The sequence below is a fragment of the Stomoxys calcitrans genome, chromosome 2 (assembly GCF_963082655.1).
Source record: "Stomoxys calcitrans chromosome 2, idStoCalc2.1, whole genome shotgun sequence".
NCBI lineage: Eukaryota > Metazoa > Arthropoda > Insecta > Diptera > Muscidae > Stomoxys > Stomoxys calcitrans.
In genome coordinates this window covers 98328998-98342354 of record NC_081553.1, presented here as the reverse complement: position 1 = coordinate 98342354, position 13357 = coordinate 98328998, and the positions used below count along the sequence as shown (strand labels likewise).

The 13357-nt window shown below is 37.8% G+C and overlaps 1 protein-coding gene across 1 annotated transcript; it reads right to left on the bottom strand.

Annotated features, from left to right (window-relative positions):
• Positions 1–3030: 3030 nt before the first annotated feature.
• Positions 3031–7624, bottom strand: LOC131994718 (uncharacterized). Its single transcript, XM_059361556.1, has 3 exons — positions 4312–7624; positions 3993–4130; positions 3031–3107 (listed from the first exon to the last, which is right to left on the bottom strand). The coding sequence occupies exons 1-3, from the start codon at positions 7622–7624 to the stop codon at positions 3031–3033; spliced, it is 3528 nt and encodes a 1175-aa protein (XP_059217539.1).
• Between the last annotated feature and the right edge of the window lie 5733 nt (positions 7625–13357).

Below are 13357 nucleotides of genomic sequence, written 5' to 3'. Positions count from 1 at the left end.
TACCTTTCATGCGGGTATACTGACCAATCGGTACAATGTGACGCTTAAATAAAAGATATTCTTCTCCAGTATATCTTTCATTTATTGCAGCAATTGGTGTATACGCCGGCTTGAGAGGGTTTTCAGGTGGGGCTTTCCCTCAGATATTTGACCCCAATTTTAAATATCTGATTTATTTTTTGAGTTTTAATAGGGTCTAAACAAAAATTCGCTTTAATCAGCGCACTCGTCTCCGATATATCTGGGATATATTGTAAAATACAGGGTTACAAAACCAATATGGGCTGAGAACTCTTAACTCTTTTGGAGTTTTACTCTACTGACCTTACAACATCAGTCTTACAGCTTCATTTCATGACCTTGAAATTATTCCAAATGATTATCCAAAGGTCATTCTGGAAAGTCTTATTAGTTTTGGAACTCAAACATGGTTTAAATAACCTTTTTCTGTGTGCTGCGAATTTCAATCCAAATGCTGCCTTACAGTTGACCAAACTAGAGAGGGACTGGATTTTTTCTATCTGTATATATGTATACAATCCCACTGCTGGGGTCCAATTAGATATCGAAAATTATTTCGACTGGAAATTGTGTAAATATTCTTGCACCTTTTATTGTTTTATTTTATTTTTTGGTTTTAACAAAATGGACATCCAAGCTGAAATTGTTGGCGTATTGTTAATTTTAACAAATTAAAGAGGAAGAGTTTTTGTTTTTTGCCGCTGCTCGCACTCTTGGCCCAAGTTGAATATTTGTGCTGCTTCTTTTGAGGCGTAATTATGCAAATCAGTATCTGCTGGTTTTTAATTAGAAATGTCTTTTGTCAGAATTCTCCAAAACAAACAGGACTTTGCTGCTCCAGTTAAGCAAGGGGTGTCATTTTGGGGGCGAAATACTATGGCCGGATAGTTCACATGCAAACTGAGTCAAGCAAGAGCTAAACCTTCTTATCAGGCGGATCATATGGTTGTAGTCTACATTCTAAGTGGATGTCAATCTTGCCTTCCCTCAAGCATGGTTAAGGATAATAGTCCTGGCAATTAGTTAAATGTGTGTTGGTATTGTTCGAGCACCACAATGAGTGTTGACAAGCAATGACTAACGAAATATTTTGTCATGTTTTGCATAATTTAAATTGTTTAGCTATTGTGCGCTTTAACAAAAGAATATTTTCAATAACTGTTTTCAGTACAAACACTCAATGTAACAAGGGGGCTGGGGGTCGTTGGTGACAGCAGCTGGATTTGGTGGAGTCCAAGAGAGATGGTGGAGTGCACAATTGTCACCAATACCCGGAGGGAATTTGTGGACTGTATTTTGTTGTTTTGTATAGATGACAGAACACCCAACTTACGTTGCAGGTATGGAATGTATGTGGATATTGTAATTTCTCAGTATATGAGAAAGTAGAAGTTGGCGCCAAAGAAAAGAACAAAGTGGGGAATTTCGTTGGAGTTCAAATGTCTTTTATGGGAAATAATTGGATGCTCACCGTTGGGGATACAAGTAAAAAGTGAAGTAGTTTTGGTTCTATGGCTCACCAAGAAATCTATGACAGATATTTAGATAAAATTCATAAATACAAATAATTCACAATAGGGTTAGTTCAAAGCTACAAAAGATTAATTCTTTATTTCCATTGATTTTAAAACTAGAGTTTAGATAGGTGAGCCATAGAACTAAGAGTCAGTTATATTCAAATTCAAAATAGTTAAGTCTAAACATTGAGTTTAGACATGCTGCCGGGCAACAAAAAGTTATTTTGGTGTCAACAAAGCACGGAAGCCAAGGCCCGAATTGCCTCAGACAGAATCTTCTGGTTTGCCGCTGCTACATTATTGTCTGGTGTCGTTTGACCCGTGTTGCTGTTATTGTAGGCTGCTCTGCGAAGACTGCCAGTCGTTTTGTGCTTGGTGGTTTTCCCATTAGATTGATTCGGTTTGCGATTGATGTAGTTAGGATGCAGTAAAGTATTGTGGGGCCTGGCACAAATACGGCACATGTTTCTGGATCTGCAGTCCCGAAATCTATGGCTTCGTGCCAAGCAATTCGCACAGTAGGTTTCACGTAGGACGAAAATGTTCCTTTGTTTTGGGCTCATACTTAAAAATGTAGGGCAAACTTTAAGTGCATGGAATCTATCGCATAGTTTGCACCTGTAGACATTTGGGGAACGTGACCGACGTGTAAGGGATGATCTGAAATGGTGTATATGAAATTAATGATAGAATGTTGTGGGTTTGTTAGTATGATATGTTGTCGCTGTGATTCAAAGGGTTAGATTTTGTTATTGGGGTTCGTTGGAGGTATCCGAAAGGGGTAAGTAGCACAATTTGGATATGGGTCTATTAATAATTCCAGCCTCTGTACGCACATCGGCTATACGGACATTCGCATCAGGTCCAGGATACGTTTTTACAATTCTTCCTAAACGCCATTCATGAGGTGGAAGCAAATCGTCGATTACAACAACTAAATCGTTAATATTCAAATTTGGGCTTTGTCTTTGCCATTTATAGCGCTTGTGCATTGTCTTCAAATAATCTTCTTTCCATCTAAGAGCAAATTGATGGTGAAGAGCCTTTAATTTCAATCATTTATTCACCAGAGATAATTTGGGAGAAGTGGGCTCTGGAAATGCGAGTAAAGGAGCGCCTTTAAGAAAGTGACCCGGTGTCAGGGCAGTAAGATCCGATGGGTCCTCTGTTATTGCGGAGATGGGGCGAGAGTTTAAAACTCCTTCGATTCGAGCAAGAAGGGTTGTAAATTGCTCGAAGGTGAATCTATGGGCGCCTGCTAATTTCCTAAAATGGGTCTTAAAACTCTTGACGGCTGCCTCCCAAAGGCCACCCATATGAGGAGCATGAGGTGGGATAAACTTCCACTCAAACCCATGGATTGCATACTTTTGGGATATATTACTGGAAGCCGAATTGAGAAAGTGTGAGAACTCTCTTAGCAAAGCTCTGCTAGCCCCAACGAAGTTGCGACCATTATCTGAATATACTCTACATGGGAGCCCTCGCCTCCCTACAAATCTGGCAAATGCAGCTTCAAAGGCTGCAGCCGATAAATCAGAGCAGGCTTCGAGGTGAATGGCCTTTGTGCTGAAACATACAAACACACATACATAGCCTTTTATGATGGGTGCTCTCCTTAGGGTGGAACTCTTGAGTTCGAAAGGGCCGGCAAAATCAGTCCCGATGACATGAAACGGTGGCGATAGTGTGCAACGATCTGGGGGTAAGGGTGACATTATTTGGGAGCTTGGCCTGTGCCTGTAAATAGTGCAGGTTTTGCATTTGTGTATAATACCTTTGATCCTAGGTTTTAAACGTGAAATATAATATTCGGTTTGTACAAACCTGCACATTTGGTTACATTCAGCATGTGCTAGGAAGATATGCAAATGAGATAAATATAGACGGCTAAAATCGGAGTTTCCAGGCAGTATGATTGGATATCTTTCTTTATATGGCAAAAAGGAATAAGTAAGACGACCGTTCACTCGCAATATTTTGTCTGTGTCCAAAAATGGGTTTAAAGAAAACAATGTGCTCTTACTAGATATAGGTTGTGAGTTCAAAAGAGCATCAAACTCACTGGGGTATGCCTGTTTCTGAGTGAGAAAGATTAAACGTCTTTTGGTCATTTCTATTTCGCTTTGGGAAAGTTCGATTTTACTAAACGTGTGAGAGTTTCTTAAGTTGGGACTGGTGTTATAGAAAAATCGAAAAATATAGGAAATAACCCTTAATGCTCGCGCATACGAAGAAAACCTGGAGAGGATGTCGTTTTCTTCAGTTGACGTAACATGGACCTTAATGACTTGTTTCGACAAGTCGGGAATTATCGGGTTTCTGCTAGGCCAAGTTGATTCGGGATTAGTCAACCATGATGGACCCTTCCACCAGAGATTGTTGCCCATGAGATCGGAGGGCTTGCAACCTCGAGTACCAAGATCGGCTGGATTGTCATGAGTTGACACATACCTCCACTTCGCGCCATGGGTGAGTTCATGGATCTGGGAGGTGCGATTTGCAACATAGGGCTCCCATGACCATGGAGGTTTGGACAACCACCCGAGAACAATTGCTGCATCTGTCCAAAGTGTAACGGAGGCAATGTCCCTTTTAACAATGTTCAATACGAACTTTATTAGCAATGCCAGCAGAAGAGCTCCGTTAAGTTCTAGTCTGGGCAAGGAAACATGTTTGAGTGGGGCTACTTTACTCTTGGCAACGAATAAGTTCGAAAAAACAGTAAATGTGTTTGTCTGACACCGAAGATAAACACATGCACAATACGCACCTTTAGAGGCGTCACAAAAGCCATGAATCTCGAGTGTGTCATTGGGAGCGTATTGAATCCATCGTGGTATCTCCACTGCATTAAGGCCTATTAAATCAGATTGTAAATTATTCCAAGTATGAAGAGACTCAGGGGATATTTGGTCATCCCAGCCTGAATTCTCTAGCCAAAGCTGCTGCATAAGCATTTTTGCTCTGATAATAATTGGGGTGATCCAACCGGCGGGATCGAACAACCTCGCAATACAAGACAGCACTTGGCGTTTCGATATTTGCACGTGAACTTCAGTCTGAGTAGTGGAATAGGAAAATTTATCAGTTAAAGCATTCCATTTGATACCTAAAGTTTTTGTAGAACTAGATTCGCAGAGCTTAAGCAAGTCTAGATCATATAGGTCATCACGAGGGAGTCCTTCGAGTAGCTTGGGATCGTTCGCTGTGATTTTCTTTAGTGGAAATCCAGCCGATTTTAGAACTGAAATTAGTTTTCTTCTTGAGTCGACAGCTTCTTCGATTGAAAAACCACCAAAAAGAATGTCGTCAACATACGTTTCATTGCGTAAAATGTTAGCGACTTGAGGGAACTCCTTTTCGGAGTCTGCGGCGAGTTGCAGCAAGGTGCGAATTGCCAGAAAGGGGGCACAATTTATGCCAAAAGTTACTGTGTTTAATTGGTAGTCTTTTATTGGGCCTGTAGGGTCAATCTGAAAGAGAATTCTCTGGTAGGGTCTATCATCGGGATGTACCTTTATTTGTCGATACATTTTTTGTATATCTCCACTATAAACGAATCTGTATCTTCTCCAATTGAGAACGGTTGCTATTAGATCTGTTTGTAGAGTGGGTCCAGAGTGGAGGACATCATTAAGCGAAAACCCAGAGTTAGTTTTGCGGGATGCATTGAATACGACCCTAACCTTTGTCGTCTTGTGGTCAGGGCGCACTACTGCATGGTGAGGGAGGTAAAATGAGTAATATTTACCTTCAGAGTAAATCTCTTCGGAAGCAGTTTCTTCCATATGATTCATAGAGACATATTCGTTAAGAACCGTATTATACTGTTCCTGTAACTCGGGATCTTTAGACAGACTTCGATCCATTCTAGTATATTGGCCAAGCGCAAGGAATCTTGAGGAGCCAAGGCTTATGTCTTGTGGAAATTCTTCCTTAAAGGGGAGCCTTACAACATATCGCCCATCTGCATCGCGAGTTGTTGTTTTTGAGTAAAATTCCTCACAATATCTGGCTGATGGTGGTACCCGGACACTAGAAGGAACTTCCTCCAATTCCCAAAATTTCTTGAGGATCTCACTAAGATCATCTCTTTCGCGGGGGACTACCTTAGTAGTGAATGAGCTAATAGTTTCTACGGTCACAGGACCACTTAGGACCCATCCGAAAATAGTGTTATACGCAGAAGCTATTCCACAAATATTCTTCTTGATTCCATCTAGATTGATGAAACGCTCGCAGTCATTACCAAGAATGAGATCAATATTTGAGGACTTATTAAAGTTCGGATCCGCTAGTTCAAGTTCTTGAAGTTCTGGGGTGAGAGGGAACTCAAACGACACAGATGGTAGCTTCTTTGTGACTTTGGGCAAAACAATAGCGGTCAAATTGCACCTTATATTATGCCTTTTTGAATAAATGACAATATCGCACTCTTTGTCAGCCCTCTGAGTAGAGGCACCAATACCGCCAATTTCGAAAAGAGATCTGCGATAAGGGATACGTAAAAGGTTTCTGATTTTCTCGGAAAGGAAAGTTCTTTGAGAACCAGAGTCAATCAGAGCTCTGACTGTAAACAATTCGCCCTGATTCTCAATCTGTACCAACGCGGTACGAAGAAGAATTGTCTCATTGTTGTGAGAAAAATTAGCCTGGGTTTGTGAAAAGTTCTTAGGCGAAGTTGAAGGCGCTGAATTATCAGTTGTAAATTTTGGGATACTTTCAGATGTATTTCTGATCTCACCAAAAGTTCTCGTGTTGGAAAATTTTCCTTCGGGCTTAGGATTGGTCGTTTGATCTAAATGAAGTAGGGTATGATGAGACTTTCTACATGAAAGGCAAGTATTCTTACTCTTACATTTATTCTTCATGTGATTATTAGAGAGACAATTGTTGCAGATTTTGTTTTTAAACACAAAATCTATTCGTTCCTGGGCTGAGAATTCGCGGAACTTGGGACAGATTCGAATGCTATGATCCTTCTTGCACAACAGGCAAAAAGAATTGAGTTTTTCTTGAGATGCATAAGTCTGAATTTCTTTCGGCTCATGGGATGATTTCCATTCTGGGAAGCTATGGCGTTCTTTTGCCGACTTGAGGCTCGATATTCTCTCGACCACTTCAAAACGATTTATTAGAAACTCATCCATTTGGGACCAACTTGGGAGTTCACGGTGGGATTTTAGGGACTGTTCCCATTGGGAGATTGTTTCCTCTGGTAGCTTGGTAGATATTAGGTATATCAAAAGGGGATCCCAGCTATCAACTTTAACATCTAACGACCTTAAAGTACAGAGACAATCATTTACTGTAGAGTGAACTTCTTGTAGGGACTCGCTATTCTCTGTACGTGCAACAGGAATACTAAAAAGTATTTTAAGTTGGTTGTCTACTAGTACTCTTTTGTTTTCATAACGTGACTTTAGGGCATTCCAAGCGAGATTGAAGTTCTCGTCACACAATGAGTACCTTTTTACAATAGCTCCTGCACAACCCTTTGTTTTGTTTCTCAAATGGTAGAGCTTCTGAGCTAGGGTGAGTTTGGGGTGACTCACATAAACGGCCGTGAACATATCACGGAAGGATGGCCATTCTTCATAGCTTCCCTTGAATACCTCGGTATCGCATGGAGGTACTTTTATGTAAATACTCGAGTTATCTGAAATCTGGGTATTGACCGGATTTTGAGCCGGAAGGCTATATCTTGCGCTATGTCGAGGGTTAGATCCCTCAGATATTCTGAGAATGTCCATTATCTGGGACCGAGTTTCGTAATACGCCTCAGAACAAACGTTAAAATTGATCTTGGCATTCGCCTTAAAATCCTTCGTATTAGATGATTCGGGAGACAGAATCAGTGTTTCGTAGGCCACTTGCAGTTTTTTCCATCTATTCTCCAAATCGTCTAATTTTACTTCGAGAAGGGAGTCTGTTTGGTCAGTTATATCAGTTTTCTCGAATGACTGACAAAAGCTGACCAAATGATCGCATTCAAAAAGAAATTTCTCGTGAATTGGGGAAGGTTTTACCATTCCGCTGCCAGCAGCGGCAGAAGAACTGCGCGCATCTGTTGGCTCTGTCATATCTTGGCCTATGAGAAAAAGACTTAAAAAACTAAGTCCAGTCTTTATTTAAGAGAACTTTGTGAACTCTTACAAATGAAATTCTGTCTTGTATTTCAGACAATAAATCTCGTTCTGAAGTAAAATAAACAGAGAATTTCTCAAGCCTAAGTGAAATTGAATTCGACGTTAAATCCCCAAATGCCCAGAGTCGGACTTCCTCAGTTGGAAGGCCACGGACAATTTTCAGTGTCAAAATATACGAAATTGAAAGTCTCAGGCAATTGACACAACAGTTAGGTTATGATTTGATCCATATGACCTTACCGATAGCTAGTTATCTATCGCTTTCGGTGCTATACCTCAGTTGAAAGGAAATAGCTTGCGGTTACTTGTAAACCGGAGAATCTTATAATTACTATACCTCAGTTAGCAAAGTATAGCTTGGGGTTAGAAAAGACCCCTATAGTTCGTTCAATGTAGCGTTGTCTATGCTTCCTTCGTCGGAAGCGAAAAGATGTGAGCAATAAATAAAAAGTATACCACAATAGAAGTCTTGAAGACGTTAGGTTAGAACATAAATTTCATAGATTCCCCTATCATCAAAGGATTCTTAGCATTGCAATCTGTTTTGCAGTCAAATGAGTCTAAGAAAATTTTGGGCACCAATTTTCTCAAATAAAATTTGTGGTAATTTTAAATTTCAATTTATTTAAATAAATAATATGTGTAAAAACAATGTTTCAATAAATGCGAGTATGCTTATAGAAAGTTGCTAAAAGTCTTGTATAGAGAATTTTGGGTTAGGTAGTGTAATTAGATTTATAAGTTTTCTGTTTTAAAAGATTCTAGATTTTTAATTCGACAAAATGTTGGTAATAAAGATTTGAAGTTAGTACTGTGGTGAAATTTTCAAAAAATTTTGAGTGTATAAAGTATCACAGTTTAAGATTTTTGTCCTCTTCAAATTTCCATTTCGTTTTTCAATAAGGCTGCTGCTTTTTTATTTGGTAGTTAAATATATTTCCTCTCTGATAGTTAGTACCTCAAACATATAATCCAAGTGAATTTATTATTTCCTTTACAATACCGTAGTCGGAACACTGTGCGAGTATAAGAGTCGTCATTTGACGTTTATATGGGAGAGAGGCACTTTCGTTGTGATTGTTCGTTTGTTTTGTTTTCACCACAGTTGCGAACAAATTTAAAATTTTGTAGTAAGGGTTTGTTAAAAATTTCTATGAGGTTAATTCATAATTTACCTTTTGTACTTGCATGCCAGCCGATAAAAATATAATGCTTGTTTTTTTTTTTTTTGTAATTTTTTAGTTATTTCTTTTTTTATTTTTGAAATCGAAAACCGATCTTATCCGTTTATAGACCAAACTGGTTGTCTATTTTGTTTTGTTTTGTTTTTTTTTTTTTTTTTTTTTTTTTTTTTTTTAGATTCAAAAAAAATTATATTGCCACAATTGTATAGAGATAATTTTCGAAATAACTGATTTTTTGTTTTGATTTAATCGCCTTAAACCTGCTTCACTTTCTTTATTAATTGCAATGGGATTTGCTTTGCTTTTTACCTTCTCCTTTAGTTTTGTATTCTGCTTAATTGTTTCATTTTATCACATATGACTTTGAAGAGAAAGAAATTGATCATGAGAATAATGTAATGACAACTGGAATAGAAAATAGGGTAATGGCATATGACGTAATGAAATGGTGTGATGACAAACGATGAGATAATAAATATTGAGATGGCAAATGATATGATGGCAACTGATGAGATGGGAAATGGTGAGATGGCAAAATGTAATGAAAGAAGCCAAAAGGTGAAACGAAATGGGAATGGAATATGAAATTTTGAAGATGGCGCAAAACTCATCCATATATATTTATATGTATATATGTAAATATGTAACCAAACTCATGGCCTTGATTTACAATGTACATTTTAATATACATATAGATATACCTATTATAACGGATTTTTATGTAATCATAATTTATACACGTTTTGGTTGAAAATATTACGGTTTTTATGATTTTGTTGCAACTTTTTTCGATTTTAAAATTTTTCCACTGAATTTTTAACTTTTTTTTTTTACAATTTGCTTCAATTTTCTAAGCCGTTCTCTAATGCAATTTGTCACCTTTTTTATGGGGTTGTTGCTATTCTTTTAAGCGATTTTTTAGTGCAATTTAAAAAAATTTTTTTGCTTGGTTTGTTGAAAATTTTTAGCCAATTTCTAATTTATTTTAACCCCTTTTTCAAGAGAGACACGAATTTTTTACAATATTTGGTTCATATATTTTTTTTTTACGTCTTCTGGCTTTACTTTGTAGTTTTTGGCCTTTTTTTTGTTAAGCTAACAATAGAATTTTCCTTCTCACGTTTAAAAATTTGGCCTTCTTTGAACTTGCGAACGAATTACAAACAAAATGTGGACTTTGAGAAATTTCCAGTCTACAAGTTTTTTCCGAACTTTTATAAAACTGTGATAATGAAAAATTGTATGTTAAATTTATGCGGCTTTCGGGTTTCCTTTTTTGTCGAACGAAAAACATGCGCTTTTAGTATTTTTATGACCGGCATTACACAATAACTGGTTTAGGTTAGTTAGATCTTGTTTCGATTACCTTCTGTTTTCTCCATTTTTGTTTGGTGATGATTTTCGCTGTTCTGCATGCTCTCTTCTCGAGCTTACCATGTTGGAGGATCGATGGACCATGTAACAAGGGGGCTGGGGGTCGTTGGTGACAGCAGCTGGATTTGGTGGAGTCCAAGAGAGATGGTGGAGTGCACAATTGTCACCAATACCCGGAGGGAATTTGTGGACTGTATTTTGTTGTTTTGTATAGATGACAGAACACCCAACTTACGTTGCAGGTATGGAATGTATGTGGATATTGTAATTTCTCAGTATATGAGAAAGTAGAAGTTGGCGCCAAAGAAAAGAACAAAGTGGGGAATTTCGTTGGAGTTCAAATGTCTTTTATGGGAAATAATTGGATGCTCACCGTTGGGGATACAAGTAAAAAGTGAAGTAGTTTTGGTTCTATGGCTCACCAAGAAATCTATGACAGATATTTAGATAAAATTCATAAATACAAATAATTCACAATAGGGTTAGTTCAAAGCTACAAAAGATTAATTCTTTATTTCCATTGATTTTAAAACTAGAGTTTAGATAGGTGAGCCATAGAACTAAGAGTCAGTTATATTCAAATTCAAAATAGTTAAGTCTAAACATTGAGTTTAGACACTCAATATGCATATGAATAGAAGAGGAAAATTAAGTTCCTTTAAAATTGGAATGAATTTAAAATAACGGCAGTATTTACAACAAGTAAGGTAGGGCTAAAGTCTGGCGAAGCCGGCCTTTTGATACCCTACTCCACATGGGATATGCAGGCTAAGTCTTCGAATTAACAATTTGCTTTCATCTGATTTTTTCAGAGGATCGATCGAGCGTTACCAAAGGCCCTAAAAGTGAAAATCGGGAGATGCATATATATGCGAGCTTTTTCTAAAACTGAACAAATTTCTATGAAATTCATCAGTCATCATAAGAGTTATAAGAGAAATCTTTGTGTCAAATTTTGTGAAGATCTTGTAACAAATTACTAAATTATTCAGTATTGTTCAAAATCGAACGAAAATATACATGGATGCTATATCTAAATCTGAGCCGATTTCTATTAAATTCAATAGCAATACAGGGAGTCATAAGGGAATGTGCCATTTTTCGAGTGAATCGGTTTAGAAATGACCAAATGATTGCAATACTAGTCCAAATCGGATGAACATGTATATGGAAGCTATATCTTAATGTGAATCGATTTCTATGAAATTCACCAATAATGTCGAGACTTATAAGAGAATCCCTCTTTCGAAATTTCGTGAGAATCGGCTTAATAATTGCAACTTTAGTCAATTCGGACGAACATATACATGGGAACTATATCTAAATCTGAACCGATTTTCATGAAATTCACTAGTAATGTCAAGAGTAAGAGAATCACCTGTGCAAAATTTCGTGAGAATTGGTTTACAAATAACGATATAATTGCAATTTTAGTCCAAATCGGACGACCATATATATGAAAGCTGTATCAAGATCTTATAAGATAACGCTTTGTGCAAAATTTCGTGAGAATCGGCTTAAAAATGAAGATTTAATTGCAATTTTAAACAAAGTCCGACGAACATATATATGGGGGCTATAGCCAAATCTGAACCAATTTTTTTCCATTTCCAATAGGCTTCGTCTCTCGAAAATGCTTGTGCCAAAATTGAAGCCTATCGTATAAAAATTGCGACCTGTTCTTAGTATACAAATTATCATGGACAGACGGACGTAGCGAAATCGAATCAGAAAGTGATTTTGAGTGAATCGGTATACTTATCAATGTGTCTTTCTCTCTTCCTTCTGGGTGTTACAAACAAATTCTCTAAGTAATTCACCCTGTACCACAGTGGTGGTGTAGGGTAGAAAAATCAGTTCGCACTCTCTTTTCAACCTATCCTAACCTAGTCTATGAACGCTAAATGTAATTCTGAACCAAATTTGATGGACTTCGGCAGAGTTATTGAGATGGGAAATAAAACAATCCGTACTAAATGTCAGCTTTTTAAGTATAGATCGTATGAAGAAGTAAAAGCCAAACTTAAAGGTGATCGAACAAATAATAGCGATTAAATATTATATACCCCCTAACATGGACCAAGTTATGGACCGATATGGACATGAATAAATATTTTCATGACTAGAAGTCATAAAAAACATCTGGTTGAAAATGTCATCCAAATTGGTTAAAAATTGCGCCCTGTAGAGGCTCAAAAAGATAAATCGGGCGATTGGTTTATATGGAAGCTATATCTGGTTATGGACAAATTTGGATCATAGCTGGCATGGTTGTTGGAAGTCACAGCAAAACTGTACATGCAAAATTTCATCAAAATTTTGTCAACTAGGGTGGCGATTGCGCCTTCTAGAGTCTCAAAATGTCAAATCTGAAGATCGGTTTACATGGGAGCTGCATCAGGCTATGAATCGATTTGGTCCATACTTTCAACATCTCTCAACGAGATGGCTGAACAGTTCAAAGTTCGGGGTGTGGGAGCACAATTTCCCAGGGATTGCAAGACTAGGAACTCGCTGAGCTAAAAGCGATTTGTGATACGTTCAGTTATAGATATTTGAAAATCGAAGATCCCACCCGGGTGGGTTTTGAGCTTGCGAAGATTAATATGACGTTGCTCGCTTCTGCAGAAGTATCTCCATTTTCTGTGTAGCCAATTCTGAACTATGCCTTTGCAGCCATTCTTTGATCTGTGTCATAACATGGTCATTAATGTAGAAAGGACTTTGCGAGGTGCTTAGCCCTTTCCAATATATTTATACCCTGCACCACTACTAAGGTACAAGGTATTATAACTTATTATTTTGTTTGTAACACCCAATAGAAAGAGAGATAGACTTTTTTTTAAATTGGCTATGACAGAATATTTGTTCCACTAGCCGAACGTAGAATAGCATTCCAAGCGCCTCGATCTTCTGCGCTCATTCTAAAATCTCTGACACCAAGTTTCGAGGTGTCTCCCACAACATGATCTTTCCATTGGGCTTTTGGTCTTCCCGGTTTGCGTGTACCACCGTGTTTGCCTTCGAAAGACTTCTTTGCTGGAGCTTCTTCATCCATTCTGATAACATGACCTAGCCAACGCAGCCGTTGTATTTTGCTATGCTATCG

Excerpts from the sequence above, each read along its gene's own strand:
- LOC131994718 (XM_059361556.1), bottom strand. The coding sequence starts at position 7,624 with ATGACAGAGCCAACAGATGCGCGCAGTTCTTCTGCCGCTGCTGGCAGC. Across the intron at positions 4,131-4,311 it reads CTTTTGTGACGCCTCTAAAG|GGACATTGCCTCCGTTACAC; the intron begins GTGCGTATTGTG and ends CATTGTTAAAAG. Across the intron at positions 3,108-3,992 it reads ACCCATGGCGCGAAGTGGAG|CACAAAGGCCATTCACCTCG; the intron begins GTATGTGTCAAC and ends TGTATGTTTCAG.